Below are 18,027 nucleotides of genomic sequence, written 5' to 3'. Positions count from 1 at the left end.
TGGCTGGTGTAGCTCAGTGGATTGAACGCAGGCTTGTGAACCAGAGGATTGCAGTTCGATTCCCAGTCAGGGCACATGCCTGGGTTGCAGGCCATTTCCCAGCAGGGGACCCACAAGAGGCAATGATACATTGATGATGTGCCCCCTCTAAAGATAAATAAAATGTTTAAAAAATAGATGGGGAGAGGTTAAGAATGGTATAGAAAACGAATCAAAGAACTTACATGTACAACCAATGGACATTAACTGGAGGGGGAAATGCTGGATGGAGGGTTGGAGGTACAGGGCAGAAGGGTGATTAAGGGGGATAAATTGGGAAAGCTAATAGTGTTGTCAAGAAAATATACTGAAAAATTTAGTAGACTAAAAGGAAAACGTATGTAAGATAAAAGTGCATTTGACGTCATGACATTTTTCATAGTCATTTCATAGTTATTCAAAAAGTACAACATTTTAATTGGTAACCTGGCTTTTCTTATAATTTCTAGTTTTAGCCAGTGTTCTGTTTATGATATCATTTGTTTAGTTAGTCTTTAAATGTGTGAATAAAAATGGGGTTGGTATCTCTAGAGAAAGCAATAATACCTAGGTTAGCAAAGCAACATTTATACTCTCCCATTCCTTATGGCCTTTCTCCAGTAAGATTAAGATTATTTCTTAATGTCTGGAGTAGTTAGTGACAAGTTAAAAGAAGTGAAGTTATGAAGTCATTATATAGTCTATTTATAATCATTTTGAGATATTCTACTTCTCTGCATATGAGACTGTGTCAAAAGTTTTATTTTATTTTTTTTGAATCACCCACATGAACCATGGATCTGTATCTAAACATATCTGCAGTCACAGGCAGCTGTTACATATTGGGAATGATAACAGCCAGAGGGTATGGCTTAATGGTTTAAGAATCAGCTTCAAATAAAGACTTGATCTAGTCTCCCTAGAAACCAACAATCAAATCTCATCAGGGTCAACTTAGCCCTTTCTATAATAGATAAATTGAATAACATGCTGTTTAATTTGTATGTGTGCTATTGAATGAAGCTACAAAGAGTATTTGGTCTGCATATTAAAGATACCAGTATATTATACTCTGGTTTCTCTTCAGATCATATAAATCTTTTGTCTTTTACTAAAGATATTGTTTTAGTAAGTAAGTAAAACTTCGTTATTTTTGTTAAATTATTTAACCTTGAATAATTGAATATGTACAAGAGACTTGAATATAGCAGTGTTTTGTAAGGTTCTTTTTAATTGTTAAACAATAACTTGTTAATGAGGAATTTTTTTCTGGCTAGACTATCTCTGGTTTTCTGCCTCCTTTTGGGCTTGCATTATAAAGAGTAGGAAATACTTGGATAGTTGATAATATTTCTGTATGTAACAATATACCATTTTTCTAGCCTTTTGGACAATAAAACTCTTTACAAAACCACTTTTCATTTCTTTTTTAAAATTTTTATTTATTTATTTTTAGAGAGGGGAAGAAACATCAGTATGTGGTTATGTGGTTACCTCTCACACGCCTCCTATTGGGGACCTGACCCACAACCCAGGCATGTGCCCTGTCTGGGAATCAAACCAGCGAGCCTTTGGTTTGCAGGCCAGCACTCAATCCACTAAGCCACAACAGCCAGGGCCATTTCTTTAAAATGTTACAGATTGACCAGCGCCTCAATGTTCACTGCAGAAAATTTGGAAAATACAGACTAGTATAAATAAGAAAATATAAGTTACCATTGGTTGTACTCTCAGAGATACATACTGTTAACCACTAGTAACTCTGTAGTTAATATTCACGTAGCTATTTCTCTGTATATAAGAAGACATGTTTGTGTATTTCCAAATTACCAAAAATTTAGTTTCTGGTACTTTCCTGCTATAGATAACATTGATCGAAACATTCTTTTGTAAGTCTTTGTATATATTTCTTATTTCCTTACATTAACTCTTTTTAATAATAAGATGCTTCATTGATATTCCCAAATTGTTTTCTAGAAATATAGTGTATTAGTCTGTAGGTGGCTTAAATGGAAATTTTTCAGTTTTGGAAACTGGAAGTCTAAAATCAAGGTGCTGTTAGGGTTGGTTCCTGGTGAGACTGTTTACCGCAGACTGTAGATGGCACCTTCTCATTGTGTCCATCATGGCTCTTTCTCTGTTGAAATGTAGAGAGAGAGATACCTCTGGACATCTCTTCCTCTTTTAAGAATACAAGTCCTATGGGATTAGGGCCCCACCCTTATGACCTCATTTAACCTTAATTACCTCCTATGGGCCCTACCTCCAGTCACATTGTGGGGTGTTAAATTCAACATGAATTTTGAGTATTCAAAATTCAGTTCATAACATTGGCATCTTGTCATTAGTGAGTTAGAGTTTTCATTTTGCCATCCTACTTGATGACACTGAATACATAGACCACAAATACATGGGTGCACATACCATTGCTAATTTGATAAAGATGGTATTGTTTACTTTGATATTTGAAGGGAAAAATTTAAATGTTTGGACCTTTTAATTTTTAGGAGTTCTCTATTCTTGTACTTTGACAATTTTTTGTTGGGGTTTTAATTGTCAATAAACATATATTTTCATTCAAATATTTAGCTATTTTATATTTTATCAGACAATTTTTGTTTATACAAAAAGGGAATCATAGTTTCAAATATTTACCCCTTGCCCTGGCTGGTGTGGCTCAGTAGATTGAGTGCTGGCCTGGGAACCAAAGGGTCACCAGTTCAATTCCCAGTCAGGGCACATGCCTGGGTTGTGGGCCAGGTCCCCAGTAGGGGGTGTGTGAGAGGCAACCAGACATTGATGTTTTTTTCCCTCCCTTTCTCTCTCCTTTCCCCTCTTTCTAAAAACAAATAAATAAAATCTTTAAAATTTTTTAAATGTTACTTATATTTTAATATTAAACTATTATTTACCTTTAAAATATAGCAAAAGTATATAGGGTCAATATATCTCAGTGTTTGATACTCATCATACATTAATAGAAACTGTTTATATTATAGTTGGATAAATTGATTTGTTGGCCATGAAATATAGGTAATGGCAAAACTAATGCAAAAATTTTTCAGCTATTGTTTGCTCCAAATTAAATACAGCTGTGTTTCCTGAGATTCACCCCTCAGAACTTTGATCCCACAATATGTTCTGTGAGAAGAGAGTTCTGTTGGCTAAATAGCTTTGGGGGAGGTGCTTGCATTCTATGTCTCTCACCTCATGGTTGACAGTGCTTGTCAGGAACTTGAAGGCTTTGAGGTGCTCTCTACTAAAGCAGTCTGTTTTACTTTTGTAAACTGAGTAATCCCAAAACTTGTTTTGGCAATAAGGTATTCCCTTACAATTTTGTTTATGTGATTTTAACTTTTTAGTTTGAAATATTTATAGATTCACAGGAAGTTGTAAAAAAAATGTACAAGGAGGTCCCATGGACCTTTTACTCAGTCCTCCCTGATGGTTGCATAACTATAGTATAATGTCATGACCAGGAAATTGACATTAGTACAATCCACAGAGCTTATTCAGATTACATTGATTATACATAGACTCATGTGAATGTAGGACAGTACAGTTGTATCACATGTAGATTCATGTAACCAGCACTACCACATGACTTCCTTGTGCTAGCTCTTGTTAGCCACACCGACTCTCCCCCATTTCCCTAACCCCTGGCAACCATTGATATGTTCTCTACTTCTAAGCTTTTGCTATTTCAAGAATGTTATGTAAATGGAATATGTATGGAATTTTTTGAGATCGGTTCTTTTCATTCAGCATAAATTCCTTGAGATTCATCTAGATTGTTGTGTGTACCAAGACACTTTTTATTGCTGAGGAGTATTTCATGGTATGCATGTACCACAGTTTTTTTTACCCATTCACGCATTGAATGACCTTTACCCCTTCCTATATTTTTGGTTTAATCTATTAATATCCAGTATGAATATTGTTCTGAAGAATACTAACTTTAGAAATCTGTACACAGAAATGATACATTTAAAGAATTATCACCCTTTAAGGATTATTCCTGGCTTACAGAAATTAATCTTTAACTATTTGATTTAGGAATTCCAGAGACGCTGTAATACTCTGATTTCATTGATTGAGAAAGAAAATATGGAAATTGAGGAAAGAGAGAGAGCAGAGAAGAAGAAACGTGCAACTAAAACTCCAATGGTAAAAATTTCAGCATTTTCCTAACTTTTAGGTAGATCCCATTTTTTACATAATTTAAATGCCTATATTAATGCTTAATACCTTAGTGATACCTATTATAAAAACTGGTTTTATGAGCTGGTAATTTGTTTTTGACAGGAAAGGAATTACACTACAACCATGTTTCACCTATTTGTTTATAGAACTTACAGTTAGGAACTCCCTAGTAACAGGACCCAATATTTAAAAAACATTCCTCATGACTTTTAAGAAAAAGTATAATGCAAATAAATTTCTTCAACTTGAGGCCGGAGTTGTCATGGGGAGTAGGAGGGTTTGGGATGGGATGGGGCTGCAATTGAAGCAGAAAGTTCTGATTTGATCAAATAAATGTTTCTTTGTGGAACTATGCGTTCAAATGAGAACTTTGAGCGGACTTTAGTTTACTTGCTAGTAAGTAACTGTTGAGTAATAAGATGACTTGATTTTAATCCAGTCAGGTTGCTTTATATAGCTACAATTTAAAATAGTCCTTAATAGATCATGTTATTTGAGTGTGGTTATGGAAACTACCATATTTTATCAAGTCTCAGATGCCTTCCACTCTAAGACACAGCATATTTTATGTACCACTGAGAAAAACTGTTGCCAAGTGACTATAGCTAGTCATCAATTGTAAGATGCATCCTGATTTCAGAGATGCTAATGTGGGAAAGAAATGTGCATCATAGAATAGTATGAAATGTGGTATTTTCCATCATACAGTTTTTGAAAATAATATACTCATAAATAACATTTTGCCCATACAACTTTAACTATTAAGTAGTTAAGATGAGTACATTTATAGTACCATGTGTAAGTAGACACTTGATTATTTTTGGTTCATATTTTATGTCTTTTCTTAAAAACAAACATCTTTGAAGGTTATTTTACATTGGGTTACATAGTTTGTTGGGCTATATAGAGCATTAATTGTGACTATAACATTTAAGTGAATATTCATGTTAAAAATTTTTTTCAATGCATTTACATCCTAGATTTAACATTGTTGGGCCATTTAAAAATGTCCATATTGGAGCAGAACATTAAATCTGTTTCCATTTTAGTCACAGAAAAGAAAAGCAGAGTCAGCTACTGAGAGCTCTGGAAAGAAGGATGTCAAGAAGGTGAAATCCTAAAGCCTAGAAATAAAGTTTTAAATGGGAAACTGCTGTTTTCTTGTTCCCATCTTCAAATGTTAATTGCCAGTTCCAGTGTATTCATGGTACTCTTAAGAAAAATCTTTCTCTTTTTGATTTTTTGCATATTTTATATATTTTACAATGCTTTCTACTTGAAATGTGTAGCTTTATATTTTATGCATTCTAGTATTTTTGTGTACTGTATTTTGTGCATTTCATGTCTTCATCAAAATCCTCTCAGTCCTTGTTCTTTTGAATCTTGTGCTGGGGTTTTAGCTTTTCTATGTTTTATATGCCGCTGCTTTGAAAGAGAACCTAGATTCTATAGCTGTATTGTTGTTTCATACTTTAAATTTATATGGCTGTGGAAAAAATAATTAAAATGATTTGAGGAGAAAGACTTTTTCACTTCTCTGTTGCTTTCTTTTCTATTGAGTATGGGATTGTTGTGTTACTGCATACTGTGATTAGCATAATAATTGTTTCTTTGAGGTCGTCTAAATATTTTTTCCTAAAGGAATCAAGGGTGAGAACAGAAAAATATTTAAAAAACTAATATTTGATACCGTGCTTGCTGTCAGTATGAATCACATTTAAATTATTCTCTATTCAAGTGGGAAATACAATAAAGAAATGTCTATAAGAAATTTAATTATTTCCTGTTTTTTGTGCAGCAGAAAATATTTGTGTTTACTGAATTGTATTGCTCACTACTGTGTATTTGGCTGAAAGTTAAAGCTTTGCTTGCTGACTTGTGCATGATCTTATGTCCAGTAGAGCCAGTTCAGAGAAATATGGGTTTAACATGTAGATGTATTACTGACTAAATTAAGAGTATGAAATAAGCATTATGCATACAGGAGAATGAGGAATGCCTTCTTGGGAATACAGTTATGTTCAGATAATAAACAATCTCAAAGTGTTACAAGTTTTACACACCAGAAGTTCATTTCTTGTTCACATGATAGATCCCATTGCTGGTGAGAGGGATCTGAGAATGGGAGAGAATCTGCTCCACACAGTTACTGGAGGTTTTAGGCTGACTGAGATTCCACTGTTTTGTAGCTGCACTCTTTGGGACATGTAGCCTGTTCAGCTGCCACTGTAGGAGAGAAAGAGGGGCTGGAGAATCTCATGTAGGCGCTTAATTGCTTCAGCTCAGAAGTAACACAAGTTTCATTGTCCAGAACTAGTCATCTGGCCCTGTGTGTGCAAGTGGGCTGGCAAATACAGGGGGAACAAATGGAACGTTTTACATTATTGCCTCTGCTACAGGGGCTGTCTGTTCAGGGAAGAACCTGGTTCCGTCACATGAAAATGTTAGTGTATAGTTAATCAAAGTCAAGGTTTAATTTGTAAGGGGACTGATTAAATGGATCAGAATCTAATGTGAAACACAGAACAAATAAGAGAATCTGGGAATAGGGGACAGTAGTGTTAGTTTTCAGAACAAGGTTTGGACCAATAAAGAATTGCTCCTTTCACCTATCAAGATCTTTTGCATTTCTTGTCAGATTCTATTTAGTGTGCCACTGGCAAATCTCAGTTACGTCTGAATGCTAGTCATCATGTTTCACATCTTTAGTCTTTTCATAGGGGTTTTGATCTAGAATGACAGTCCACTGTCTGCTGGACTTTGCCAAGTTTTGATTCATTTTTCAGATTTCTTTTTTTTATTTTTTAACGTTTTTGAAGATTTTATTTATTCATTTTTAGACAGAAAAGAAGGGAGGGAAACGTTCATGTGTGGTTACCTGTCAAGCACCCCCCCTCACTGGTGACATGGCCCACAACCCAGGCATGTGCCCTGACTGGAAATCAGACTGGTGACCCTTTGGTTTACAGGCCAGCACTCAGTCCACTGAGCCACACCAGCCAGGGCCAGTATTTCATCTTTTCTTACAGCTGGGTAGTATTCCATTGTATATAGGTACCACATCTTTAGCCAATCATCCATCGAAGGACACTTAAGTTGTTTCCATATCTTGGCTACCATGTGTACTACTGCAGTGAACACAGGGCTTTATCAAAGAGAGGCCTTGGGAAGAGGTAGAGGGTAGGTCTCAACCAGAAACTGATTGGAGTTGGTATATAAGTAACCCAGCTCTCTTCACTTCTTGAGCATGGTTCCTTTAAGGTATGTGATTTATATGGTTTTCCATGGATTAAGCTCCACTCACCCACAGTAGTAGCTGTGTTGATAACACACTATTGACTGCTTTTCTTTCCCTGTATTACATCCTCACTTCTTACAGGTTTTTCCTAGGATCAACTCTTAAATAAACTTGCATTAGAGTCTTTGTCTCAGGGTCGGCTTCTGAGGAAACCCAAATTAAGACACTAACGTTGCATACGTAGCTCTTCTTAACTCTTAGTTATTTCATAAAAAAGTTATGTGGTGTTTAAGGAGAGTAATGATTGGGTAGTATATCATTGCTCTGTTCTTAGAAAATTTACCTCTCTGTGAAAGTTGGTGGGTGATGTGAATAGATCAGGATAGTCTGCACTGGTACAAACTACTGGGTTCTGATTTCTCTCCATTAACAAGTAAGACTTTATCAGCAATAGCTATGATATGGGCATTATTATTAGTCAGAGGTTAAAGGATTCCCAAGTTTTTGGTAAGGTCAAAGCTGGTGACCTGGCTATTAAGTGTGCTCCATGCTAGTTGGTGCCCCTTCCCTGTAGCAGTGTTTCATTTAGATAATTGGAGAAAGTGGTGGCCTTTCTCTATGTATTGTGGCATTTAACCATTACAGAAACCTGGTGATACCAGGCCTCTCCATCACCACCATTGGTTGGCCTAGTAACCTGATTATTTGTCCCTTTCCTGATACATTGCTTTCGCACTAGGGACATTTTCATCAGGGCCATTGCCAGATTCAAGCTGTATCTTTCCATTGACTTTCAACCTTGCCTTTTATAGTGCCCCCAAGACATGCTGGGTTAATATCTGATCTTCCTGTTATATGGATATTAGAATTTGTTCATATGTAGGAGTAGCAAATTATGTGCTCTATTTTTTAGGGTATCCTTATGTCTGTGTGAGCTTGATGGTAAGTACTATTCTATTCATGTCTATCTGTCTACATCCCATCATAAATAGTTTCGAACTAACATATCTCCATCAGTAGTTGAGAACAAAGCCTATTTGCTATATCCAAGACAGGGAACCCCTTTGCATAAGGTCCCATCTTTGCTAGAATGTTTGATACGTGACCATTATCATCAATTAGGATTGATACCATACTCAGTTTTCTTCTGAAATCAATTGTAAGTTTCCAAAATGTCATTTAGTTTTTGTACTAGCCATATGAGAGCATTGTTGAAATACGATAATTACTCATTTTCTATTAAGAGCATCAAGATATTCCACCTAATGTTTCTTAGTGTGTGTTAGCTATATTGTTTACAGTTGGGTAGATGGCCTCCCTTACTTTCATGAGAGCTGATTGCAATTAGGTCTGGGTGTATCTTTATAAGCATGTCCTCTTTTCCTTTATATATGTCTATTCTGATTTGTAAGAGATCCAGCTTTCTTCTTTTCCTTCATTTCTAATTCTTAACATAGTTTGCTTCCCATTACTACTAAAACTCAAATTGAGTACTGGACAAGAGTGTTTAGTTCATTTAAAATATCCTGAAATCATTCTACCCACTCACCAAGAACCTTCCCCTGTTTTCAGGCCAGACCAATTCTGAAAGCCAAGGCATTCTGGGTACAGGCATTATTTAGTGCCTTTTTGACTTTTTGATTTATTCCCCACTAAATTTTCCTCTCTACCTCAGTCCAAGAGTACTTTCTCCATGCAATAAAGACCTCCATTCTTTTTTTGTTAGTAAATGGTACCTCCCTGCAGTGATTGCATCCACACTCTGAAGTCTGAAATCACAACCATGTTTAGATGCTTGGCAGTGCTCACTGAAGATCCATGGCAAGGAATATACTGTCTCTTAAGTTTTATTTTTTGTTAACTCCCATTATCTTCCACAAATTCATATAATGTTCAAATTAGTGTCAACATGAGAACATATGGTGGGGGAGGGACTCAGAAAACTTTAGAGAAGGTGTATGGCACCCAGAATTTTAACTCACCATCATTCTTTTTTCCCTGGATGCAGATTAGAACAAGATTAAGAGGAACAGAATCTAGGCTTACTGTCTAGTTGGCCATAGGACTATTTAGATCTAACTATCCAGTAGGCTAAAAATGTCACATTGTTTACTTTGAGAGATCTAGGTCATGTTGCAGACCTTGCTACTGCTGTGATTTGAAGTTAAGGACAAGACTACCCCAGCTCTAAGTGAATATTTGCACCGATATCAACATCTGCCTGTTACATAGGAGATTATATTCTAAACCTATGGAAGAAGAGCCTCAAGTTTGAGGACTGAACCTCAGCCTCTTTTGTGAGAATTTGCTTTCCATTTATCAGTTCTCAGAGCATACTATCTGCTGAGACCATATCAGCCTTAGGGGCAAAAGTGAGAACCAGGTACTGTTAAAAGATGCAATTATGATGGTAATAGGCCAGGGTACTTAGGAACACTTAAATCCTGCCTTGGCCCTACCATCCTGTGTGTTCCGAAAAGGGTACATGTGCATAAGAGTGACAAGAGAAGTCAAAAGAACATTTTATTAACTGTGACATTGGCTCCAAACCCTAGTTTAGCACTCTACTGACTACAGTGGAACTCAGAAGCAAAGCAGGATGAATGGCTTTAGCATTTCCCTTGAGTCAAAGTCAGATCTCAAAATTTGCCATTGCAAAATTTGCCATCGCAATGGGGAAAACACACACACCTTTCAAAGCTACCAGCTCCAGAGGGAACGAGTCCAGAAAGAGGCTTTTTACTGATAATGAGATTGTTTATTTTTCCAAGGTTCCACCCAGTAGACACTAGTTCAACAAGTGTTTAGAAATCTTACCCATTAGTTCAGCAGTCCTCCACTACTTGTGTAGGGGGATAGGGAGAGGACCAGAGAGAAACTTTGATTCTGTTCCCCAAGAGGCCAATATGGGCTATGCTTAGACTGCTTAGATGCTCAGCTTCTGGAGCCTGGTCATTTGCTACAGCTTGTGGTTGATTACATGTTGATACATGGCTAGAACATTGAATAACAAAAGCTATCACAAGAGGTACCATTATAAAGTACAAACTTAATAACTTTTCATGAGAATTACATTACCTATGTGGGATTTCTTTTTATCTACCATATTTCATTATCATATTTCATCAGTTTGCCAGTAAACTTGAGTCCTTAGGAAGAGTGGTTTCCTATACAACAGCACCACAGTACTTTGAGTCTTCTCTTTCGGAAGATGGCAACTGTTGCTGGTTATGATAGTAGGAGAAAAAGTGATGCTTTTATATGCATTATAATTGTACATCTGCTAAAATTTGAGTATGGATGAACTATGTTTTTAAAAGATTTGTTTTAGATTAATATAAAGCAATGTAAACTATGTATGAATAATTTACATGTCATAATCTTCCTCACATGTAGATCTTTGACAATGCTAGGTTGGTGCTGGATTATGGCAAGCTTCTCTGCCCATGCCTCATAGAACTATGATTAGTGGATGGTATATCCCAGGATACAGGGATTTGGACTTCATATGCTGAAGGAGAATATTCAGAATTACATGCTGAATTATCAGCTCAGGCTTTGAAGACAACTAATCTTGGTTTGAGTTTATTTTATTTAGGTTCTGTATCCTCTGTATCAGCTTTTGCTGCATAACAAACCACTCTAAAATTGAGTGGTTTAAAACAATCATTTATTTAACTCACAATTCTGTGGGTTGGCTCTTTGGGTTGGGCTCAGATGGGAGGCTCTTTTGGTCTTGGCTGGGCTTTGCATCTGTGGTCAACTGCTGGTCAGCTAGGTAACTCCTGATTGTGGAGACTTGACTGATTGTTGGCTTGGGTGGTGGAGGACAGCTCAGCCACTTATCTCTTATCATCCAGCAGGCTAGCTTGGGCTTCTTCACATGGCAAGGGTAGCAGAGTTCTGAAAGAAAGAATACATGCTTGCAAGGTCTCTTGAGGCCCAGGCTTGTATTTCACACAACTTCTACTAGATTCTACTGATGAAAGCAAATCACAAGGTCAGACCAGATTCAATAGGCAGGGAAATTGACTCCACTTCTTGATGGGAGATGCTATAAAGTTACATTGCAAAAGGCCTGGATACAAGATGGGAGTGGAGGGGAATCTACCACAGGCTTTTTTTGTTGAGGTGTCCTGATTAATAGTATAGCATGACAGTCCTCGACTAGTGTGCCAAATTATAACCCATGAGTCCCCATGTACACAGTTCAGTGGAAAGTTAAGAGTCTATCACTTTGTGTCTTCCTTCCTGATATGTCCATGAAGGGCACAAAGGTATTTTGTAGCTACCTTTTTGACTCTATAACATTTTGAACTCGTGGTTTTTATGGTCCAGCAGTTTGGATCCCCCATATATGTTGCCTACAAGAACATTGGGATTCCCTGTTTTGAGTAAAAGCATATATATTGAAATTATGCTAACAGAGACAGAAACTTCCAATTGTCTCCCTAGGCACATATTTTATTTCTTGCTTAGTAATAAGAACATCTTTGTTTAGCTGTTCACATTGCCACTTGGCTGAAAGAGTACATTATCCAGCTTCCTGTGTAGCAAGGTATTACCAGTACTAAGTTTTGGCCAATGACATGTAAATGCAATTGATAATTGCAACTTTTGGAAAGTATCCTTAAAAGAAGAGGTTTGCTTCATCCTTTGCTCTTTCCTGCTAGTAGGAATGTGGACTCGATGGTTGGTGTTAGAGCAATCACCTTGAATTATGTGGATGCACATCAAGGATGGTGTAGCAGCTGGAGAGAAGGAGTCTGTGTCCCTGATGACCATGAAACTGCTTTCCAGCCCTGGGGTGCCTCCAGTTTGAGAATTTTTCATCTTGAAAAGAGAAATAATTTTCCATCTGTTTTTAATTTGTTATTGTTTTTAACTTTATTGTCATTGGTATATTGAGCTGTATCCTAATACTCCAACTTTGATGATTTTTTATTAAGCAAATTTTTATTGAAACATTCCCCTAAACTAACTAAAGGTCCTTGTTAGATTTTTAAACTGTACAGATAAACTATTTCCTTTTTTTCCATTTGTATTTTTAATGTACCAAAATTATTTTCTTTGGTATTGATTAGTTTCATTTTAACCTTACAGAAAGGATTTGCTTTATCAACAAATATTTTCATAGTAACATTTACCTTGAATTATAAATTTTTACTATTGGACATTCTTTTTATCAAGCTGTATTTTCCTGACTCAAATTTTACAGATATAATATTTTCAAGAACATGTAATTTTTTTTCTGTAAAATTATGGCCAACAACAAAATTTATCTTGTGCAATCTTACCACTTGTCATTTTTTCCCATTGTGGTTATTTTTTATGAAATCTGAGTTTTCTCAGGTTAGTTTTCACAGTTTTCAATGTTACAAATGACCTTTAGTTTTTCAGTTTTTTCTTTAACAAATTTTACTGTATGCCATTTGAGACATTGACCATTTTGTGTTGATTAGTTCTACCAGTTATATTTATTATTACTTAGAAATTGATATTAATTTCTTGGTGATTCTATGAGGACATTGTGGTCAAGCCCCCTCAGGTGTTCCAGAATTTTCCCATTTTTCAGGATGGATCTATGCTTTTGCCCATCCAATACTTCAAAGTGGCAGTACCAATTTTTATTTTTAAAAAATGATCAATGCTAGAGACAGAGAGAGAGAGACAGACACATCAATGTGCTGTTCCATTCATTTATGCATCCACTGATTGATTATTATACATGTCCTGACCTGGGATCAAACTGCAACCTTGGCACATTGGGAGGATGCTTTAACCAACTGAGCTACCTGGCCAAAGTATCATTACTTTAAATGGGAAAAATGTTATGCATCTTTGAGCTCCCAAATTGAGACCTATTTTGTTAAAATACTACCAAATTTCCATTACAATGAATTCATGATTTAATAATTGACATTACTTATTGTAATATAACCTAATAGGCAGTTTTGCCTAATGTAATTACAGCTATTTACCTATTCTCCTTAAACTTGTAGCTATGGTATGCTCAGCATATAAAACTCTGTTACCCAAAATCATAAATATGATACTGAAAGTGTATAGCCTTCAACCTTTAATGTAAAACATACGACAAGACAAAATAAATGAAAAGAATTCGTTTTAGGGGTGTGCCAATGCTCTTCTGGTAAAGCCCATCAGGAACACCTGCACTGGAATAAGGTAGTTTCATTATGTGTTTCAGGGTGTGAGAATAAACACCATGGGGAACAATGGGGTCTCTCAGTGAGAGCATAATAGAAAGAAGCTATTAGATGATTTGGGCTTTGGTTAGGTGATTGAAAGAGGCTCTAAGAAGGTGAAAGGTTCATTCCAGGTTGGATGCTGCCTGAAATCAGGGGTGATTCTATAACTGGGTATCTCAATGAAACTTTATGGGGAGGGCCAGCTATAGAGTGAGAAACTGATAATTGGTGAATAAATAGCAGTTACTCATTTGAGCTGAGAGGGAGTGATGTTTACTAATTTGTTGGGGTTACACTGGCCTTGATTTTGTGCTTAAGACAAAATTATGAAGTGGCCTTGTTTTGTATCACATCCTTATGTGCTCAGAATAACCTTGTTTGAAGTTGGTATTGTATGATATTTTTAATGTCCAATAGGGGAATAACACAGTTTAGCTGTGAGCATCAGGCCAGCTTTCAGATTTCAGGGGCAGGTTTTTTTTTTCTTTCTCAGGCACCATGCTTCAGGTTATCATAGGTATAAAGTGGTAAAGCAGGAGTACTGTTTAAGAAGTGAATGTAATGAAACATTTGCCAGCTCTATAACTGGGAAGATCAACACATGGTATCTTTCCTCTCACAGGCTCAGCTACTTTCAAGGACTCAAATCCCTATTTACACATTCAAAGAAATCTGTTAAGTCGAAGTAAAGGTTAGAAGAAGTTGAATTCTTCTAACCGGAATAGTCCATACTATGGGTAGAGGAGCAAGCAAAATGAGGAACACAAATGTCCTTGTGGTCAAAATGGCGGAGTCAAAATAGGCAGTATGAGCAAAGTGTACTGTGTTACCTGGGAATGCCCCAAGGTCCAACGTGTCCTGGTTCTACTACTCCTCTCTTGGCACTGGGTCAGAACTTAGACAATACCCTTTGAGGCTGGAGACCTTCATGTTTCCTACCCTCAGTGGTTTGCTTCAGGCTTTCATGCCACTTATGCTGCCACTGAAATTGGCAAGATTTGTGATAATGCCACTGTTGCCATTGCTGGTGCTGGATTGTGCATTGACACCTGTTATGAATGAACTGATGTGTTTGGTCCAGAACACTCCCACTTCCATCACTTCCATGGTCCCTGAGTGAGATCCCCACCCAGGCCACTATCCAGCAAAGGTGCTCTGGCAAAAACTGGTCTGGAATTGAAACACTTGAGTTCTCTATAAACTTTAACTAAGTTTTCTTCAGGACATCAGAAGAGCTAGGGTGGGATTGGTTGCAGGGCCTGCTACCCCTCGGATCTGGTACTTCTATTCCTCTTTGAATACATGGCTTGGGGTGAGGGCTGGCCCATGGTGCCAATGCTTTCTAATCTCATAGTGATTTGATTTTACAAGCTTTGTCGCTCTTCTGCCATTGGGCTTTGCCCAGAGTCACCTCTGTCCATCTTGACAAATGTCATTAACTTTATATATTAATTTAAAATAAATTTATTTATGCACATGTGCATTCTTTCTTTCATTTTCATAGTTGGACTTCAGGTTAAACTCCTGGGAGAAGGAGTTGTGGTCACGAGTCATTCTCCAACGCACAGCCCTTCAAGCTTTGTATCCCTACCATCTTTCTCTGTCTCTCTTGCCCTGTGCTATGATCTGTGTGTTATCTCTCAGTTTATTTCAATGTCTTTCTCTCTCATTGACTCTGAGTCATGCTAATCTTGTTAATTGACCTCACCTGCTCACACTCAAGCTAATCTAAATAGTTTTGTCCTCAGACATCCCAGTAACTCCAACAACTAACATGTGAAAAGGTAAATATTGTAGGGATGCCAACCAGCAGGAATACAGGCAGTTATGCTTTCCATTTCTCTTCAAGGCTACATGACATCTCCCTTAATGTCCCTGTCATTGTCATTCTTTCTTAGTAGTTCTGCTGTCACTATACATGTCTATAGCCTTAATGGATAGCTTACTGGTTTTGTTTTTTGAACTCCCGTGCTGTGTGATGCATTTTGCTTTTATGGTTATTTTGCATTACCATGATCCTTAATCCTCTTCCTAAGGGCATTTTTGGTAAGCTCTAGCTTTCATTTCTAACTGCTGCAAACTCCAGGTTTTTGAGTGAGAGAATCAGAGGAGTACAAATCATCTTCCACATCAGGCCACATTGTACACCAGGTAAGTGGTTTGACTGACTTGGCTGTACCTGAGTCAAGGGTACAACCTTTGGCTAGAGGGCATTGCAGTCATGTGATATAAAACTTGACCTGAATCCTAGGGCTCGTCTGTGGTTGCTGATTCTCAGAGTATATATTGTATTATATTGTATCCTGCAACTGTTTGGGGATGGTGATTTATACACTGGAACTGGTAGGCATACATATATTGTAGAGGTGGGTTCTTGGTTAGCAAATCTGACCAACTGGAGAATCTGCCTCTGGGAGCATTACCCCTGAGATGATGCTCTAAGGGAGGCAGCAGTACAGTTTAAGGGGCTGGTTCTGAAACCGGAGCTTGGATTAGGATCACCTGGAGGGCTTCTTCAAACACAGACTGCTGAGCTCCACCCCTAGCATTTCCGCTTCAGTGTAATTTTCCTTTTACCAAATTTCCAGGTAAAGTTGCTGCTGGTCCAGGAATCATACTTTCAAAACTGCTGTTCTAGGGTACTTGAATGAGATCTTTGGTGGTTAAGTACAAGTGGGGTTTTGTTAGTAGTTTCAGTCCTGGAAAATGTCTCCAGGTCATCTGTCAATTGTGTTTTTGAGGACCTCTCAATTTGTAAACCCAAAACAGGTCTCCCTGTGTTGCCCCTCCTCACACCTGGATTGCCACCCTTCCTCATGTGCTGATCACCATACTCACTTCTGTGATTAACTGCTGCCACTTGTGTCTAGCCCTGGCTCCTACTATCTTCTGCAAATTTAGTGATACTTTTGTTATCAACTTTCCCATTCTCATTTCTTGCAAAGAAAGGACTAACTTCTACTTGGGTTAGTCTTTTTGCATTTCCTAACTCGAATTTCTAAGAATGGGAATCTGATTCATTAGATAGGTAATCTCTTTTTGTCAGGCTCAAAAGAGTTGCTGGCTGACCTATGGATTCTCAGCCTGATTGAATTTTGTTATTTGTGGTCAGTGAAGGGCTGAGTAATATGGTATATAACATGGCTATCTGGGCAGCAGGGATTAAGAGTAGGGTAGTTGGACAAGGGTCTGGGGTTTGGCAAGCATACATGGGCATTTTGACTGGCAGGGTTGATTTTCAGATCGTACCTACCATACTGGTTATTTTTAATAATATAGTGATATTTAATGTAATACTAAAAGGTAATAGAAATTAAAATATATTGCTGATAATTACTTAATAGCCAGTGGTACTGGTTACTACAGTATTGAATACTTAATGATTTGTAAATAGTTCCTTCCCTGAGCCCCTCAAGTGCCTCCTCTCTTCCAAGCTGACCTAATCCTTCCCTTGAGACCCCAAGACCTTCTTACTACCCAGCAACTAAAGGGTTAATCTGTGGTATAACAGAGGGCTCTGCTCCAGGCTAGAGTGGATTCTATTTTGATCCACTGGTGTCTGTGCCATGCAGGTTGTGAATATTTTGAATGCCACTCCCATGACTTGCATGGAAGGAAGATCCAAAACCCATGTTACAAAAGGCACATATATGTACAATGTTTTCTATGTGTATTTGCATCACTGTAATTGTAGATAATGTGTTTCATAGTTTGGTTTATTTCTTCTAAAGCCATGTCAACATGTCTTTCTATACATTTACATTTTAAAACATTCACCATTTACTTCCTTAAAAAAAGAATAAATTGTGTATTTAAAAAGACATTTTACCTGGCTGGTGTAGCTCAGTGGATTGAGCGCGGGCCTGCGAACCAGAGTATCGCGGTTCGATTCCCAGTCAGGCTACACGCCTAGGTTGCAGGCCAGTTCCCAGCAGGGGACACACAACAGGCAACCATTCATTGATGTTTCTCTCCCTATCTCTTTCCCTTCCCCTCTAAAGATAAATAAATAAAATCTTTTAAAAAAAGACATTTTAAGTGACAATCTTTCCTTAGGTTCACTTTTTAATTGCCAGAAAAATAAATTTTGGTCACAAATCAGAATGAGTTGATTGCCTATAGGTTAATATTACATTCCAATAAAACTGACCTAAGGAAAAACATCCCTGTTCCTTTACAGAGAAGAAATGTTTACATAGTAGAAACAAATGTATTAGAATCTCCTACAGGGCTGTAATGGAAAACAACCTCAAAGCAAACCAAACATTGTTGAATGTGTCTATTCCCAGTAGGGATGTGGCATGATGCATAGTGTCTGGTCATATAGCTATGCAATGGCTGATCCAAGGATTGAGTAAA

At 37.3% G+C, this 18,027-nt stretch overlaps 1 protein-coding gene across 6 annotated transcripts in view; it reads left to right on the top strand.

Annotated features, from left to right (window-relative positions):
• The window catches only part of SMARCA1 (SWI/SNF related, matrix associated, actin dependent regulator of chromatin, subfamily a, member 1), a 78,031-nt gene extending 72,057 nt beyond the window's left edge, over positions 1–5,974 (top strand). For 3 of the 6 annotated variants that reach the window (XM_037147121.2, XM_037147116.2, XM_037147115.2), the window contains 2 exons: positions 4,075–4,185; positions 5,271–5,974. In XM_037147121.2, coding sequence (XP_037003016.1) covers positions 4,075–4,185; positions 5,271–5,342 — 183 coding nt within the window. In that variant the 3' untranslated portion in view covers positions 5,343–5,974. Of the gene's footprint in view, positions 1–4,074; positions 4,217–5,201 lie in introns of all 6 variants that reach the window. The other 3 variants (XM_037147119.2, XM_037147117.2, XM_037147118.2) reach the window with 2 other exon arrangements.
• The last annotated feature ends 12,053 nt before the right edge of the window (positions 5,975–18,027 follow it).

Source organism: Artibeus jamaicensis, unplaced genomic scaffold (assembly GCF_021234435.1).
Source record: "Artibeus jamaicensis isolate MK-2021 breed Jamaican fruit bat unplaced genomic scaffold, CSHL_Jam_final contig_240, whole genome shotgun sequence".
Taxonomy (NCBI): domain Eukaryota; kingdom Metazoa; phylum Chordata; class Mammalia; order Chiroptera; family Phyllostomidae; genus Artibeus; species Artibeus jamaicensis.
The sequence above is the reverse complement of the archived record's forward strand: the minus strand, read 5'-3'. Positions and strand labels throughout refer to the sequence as shown.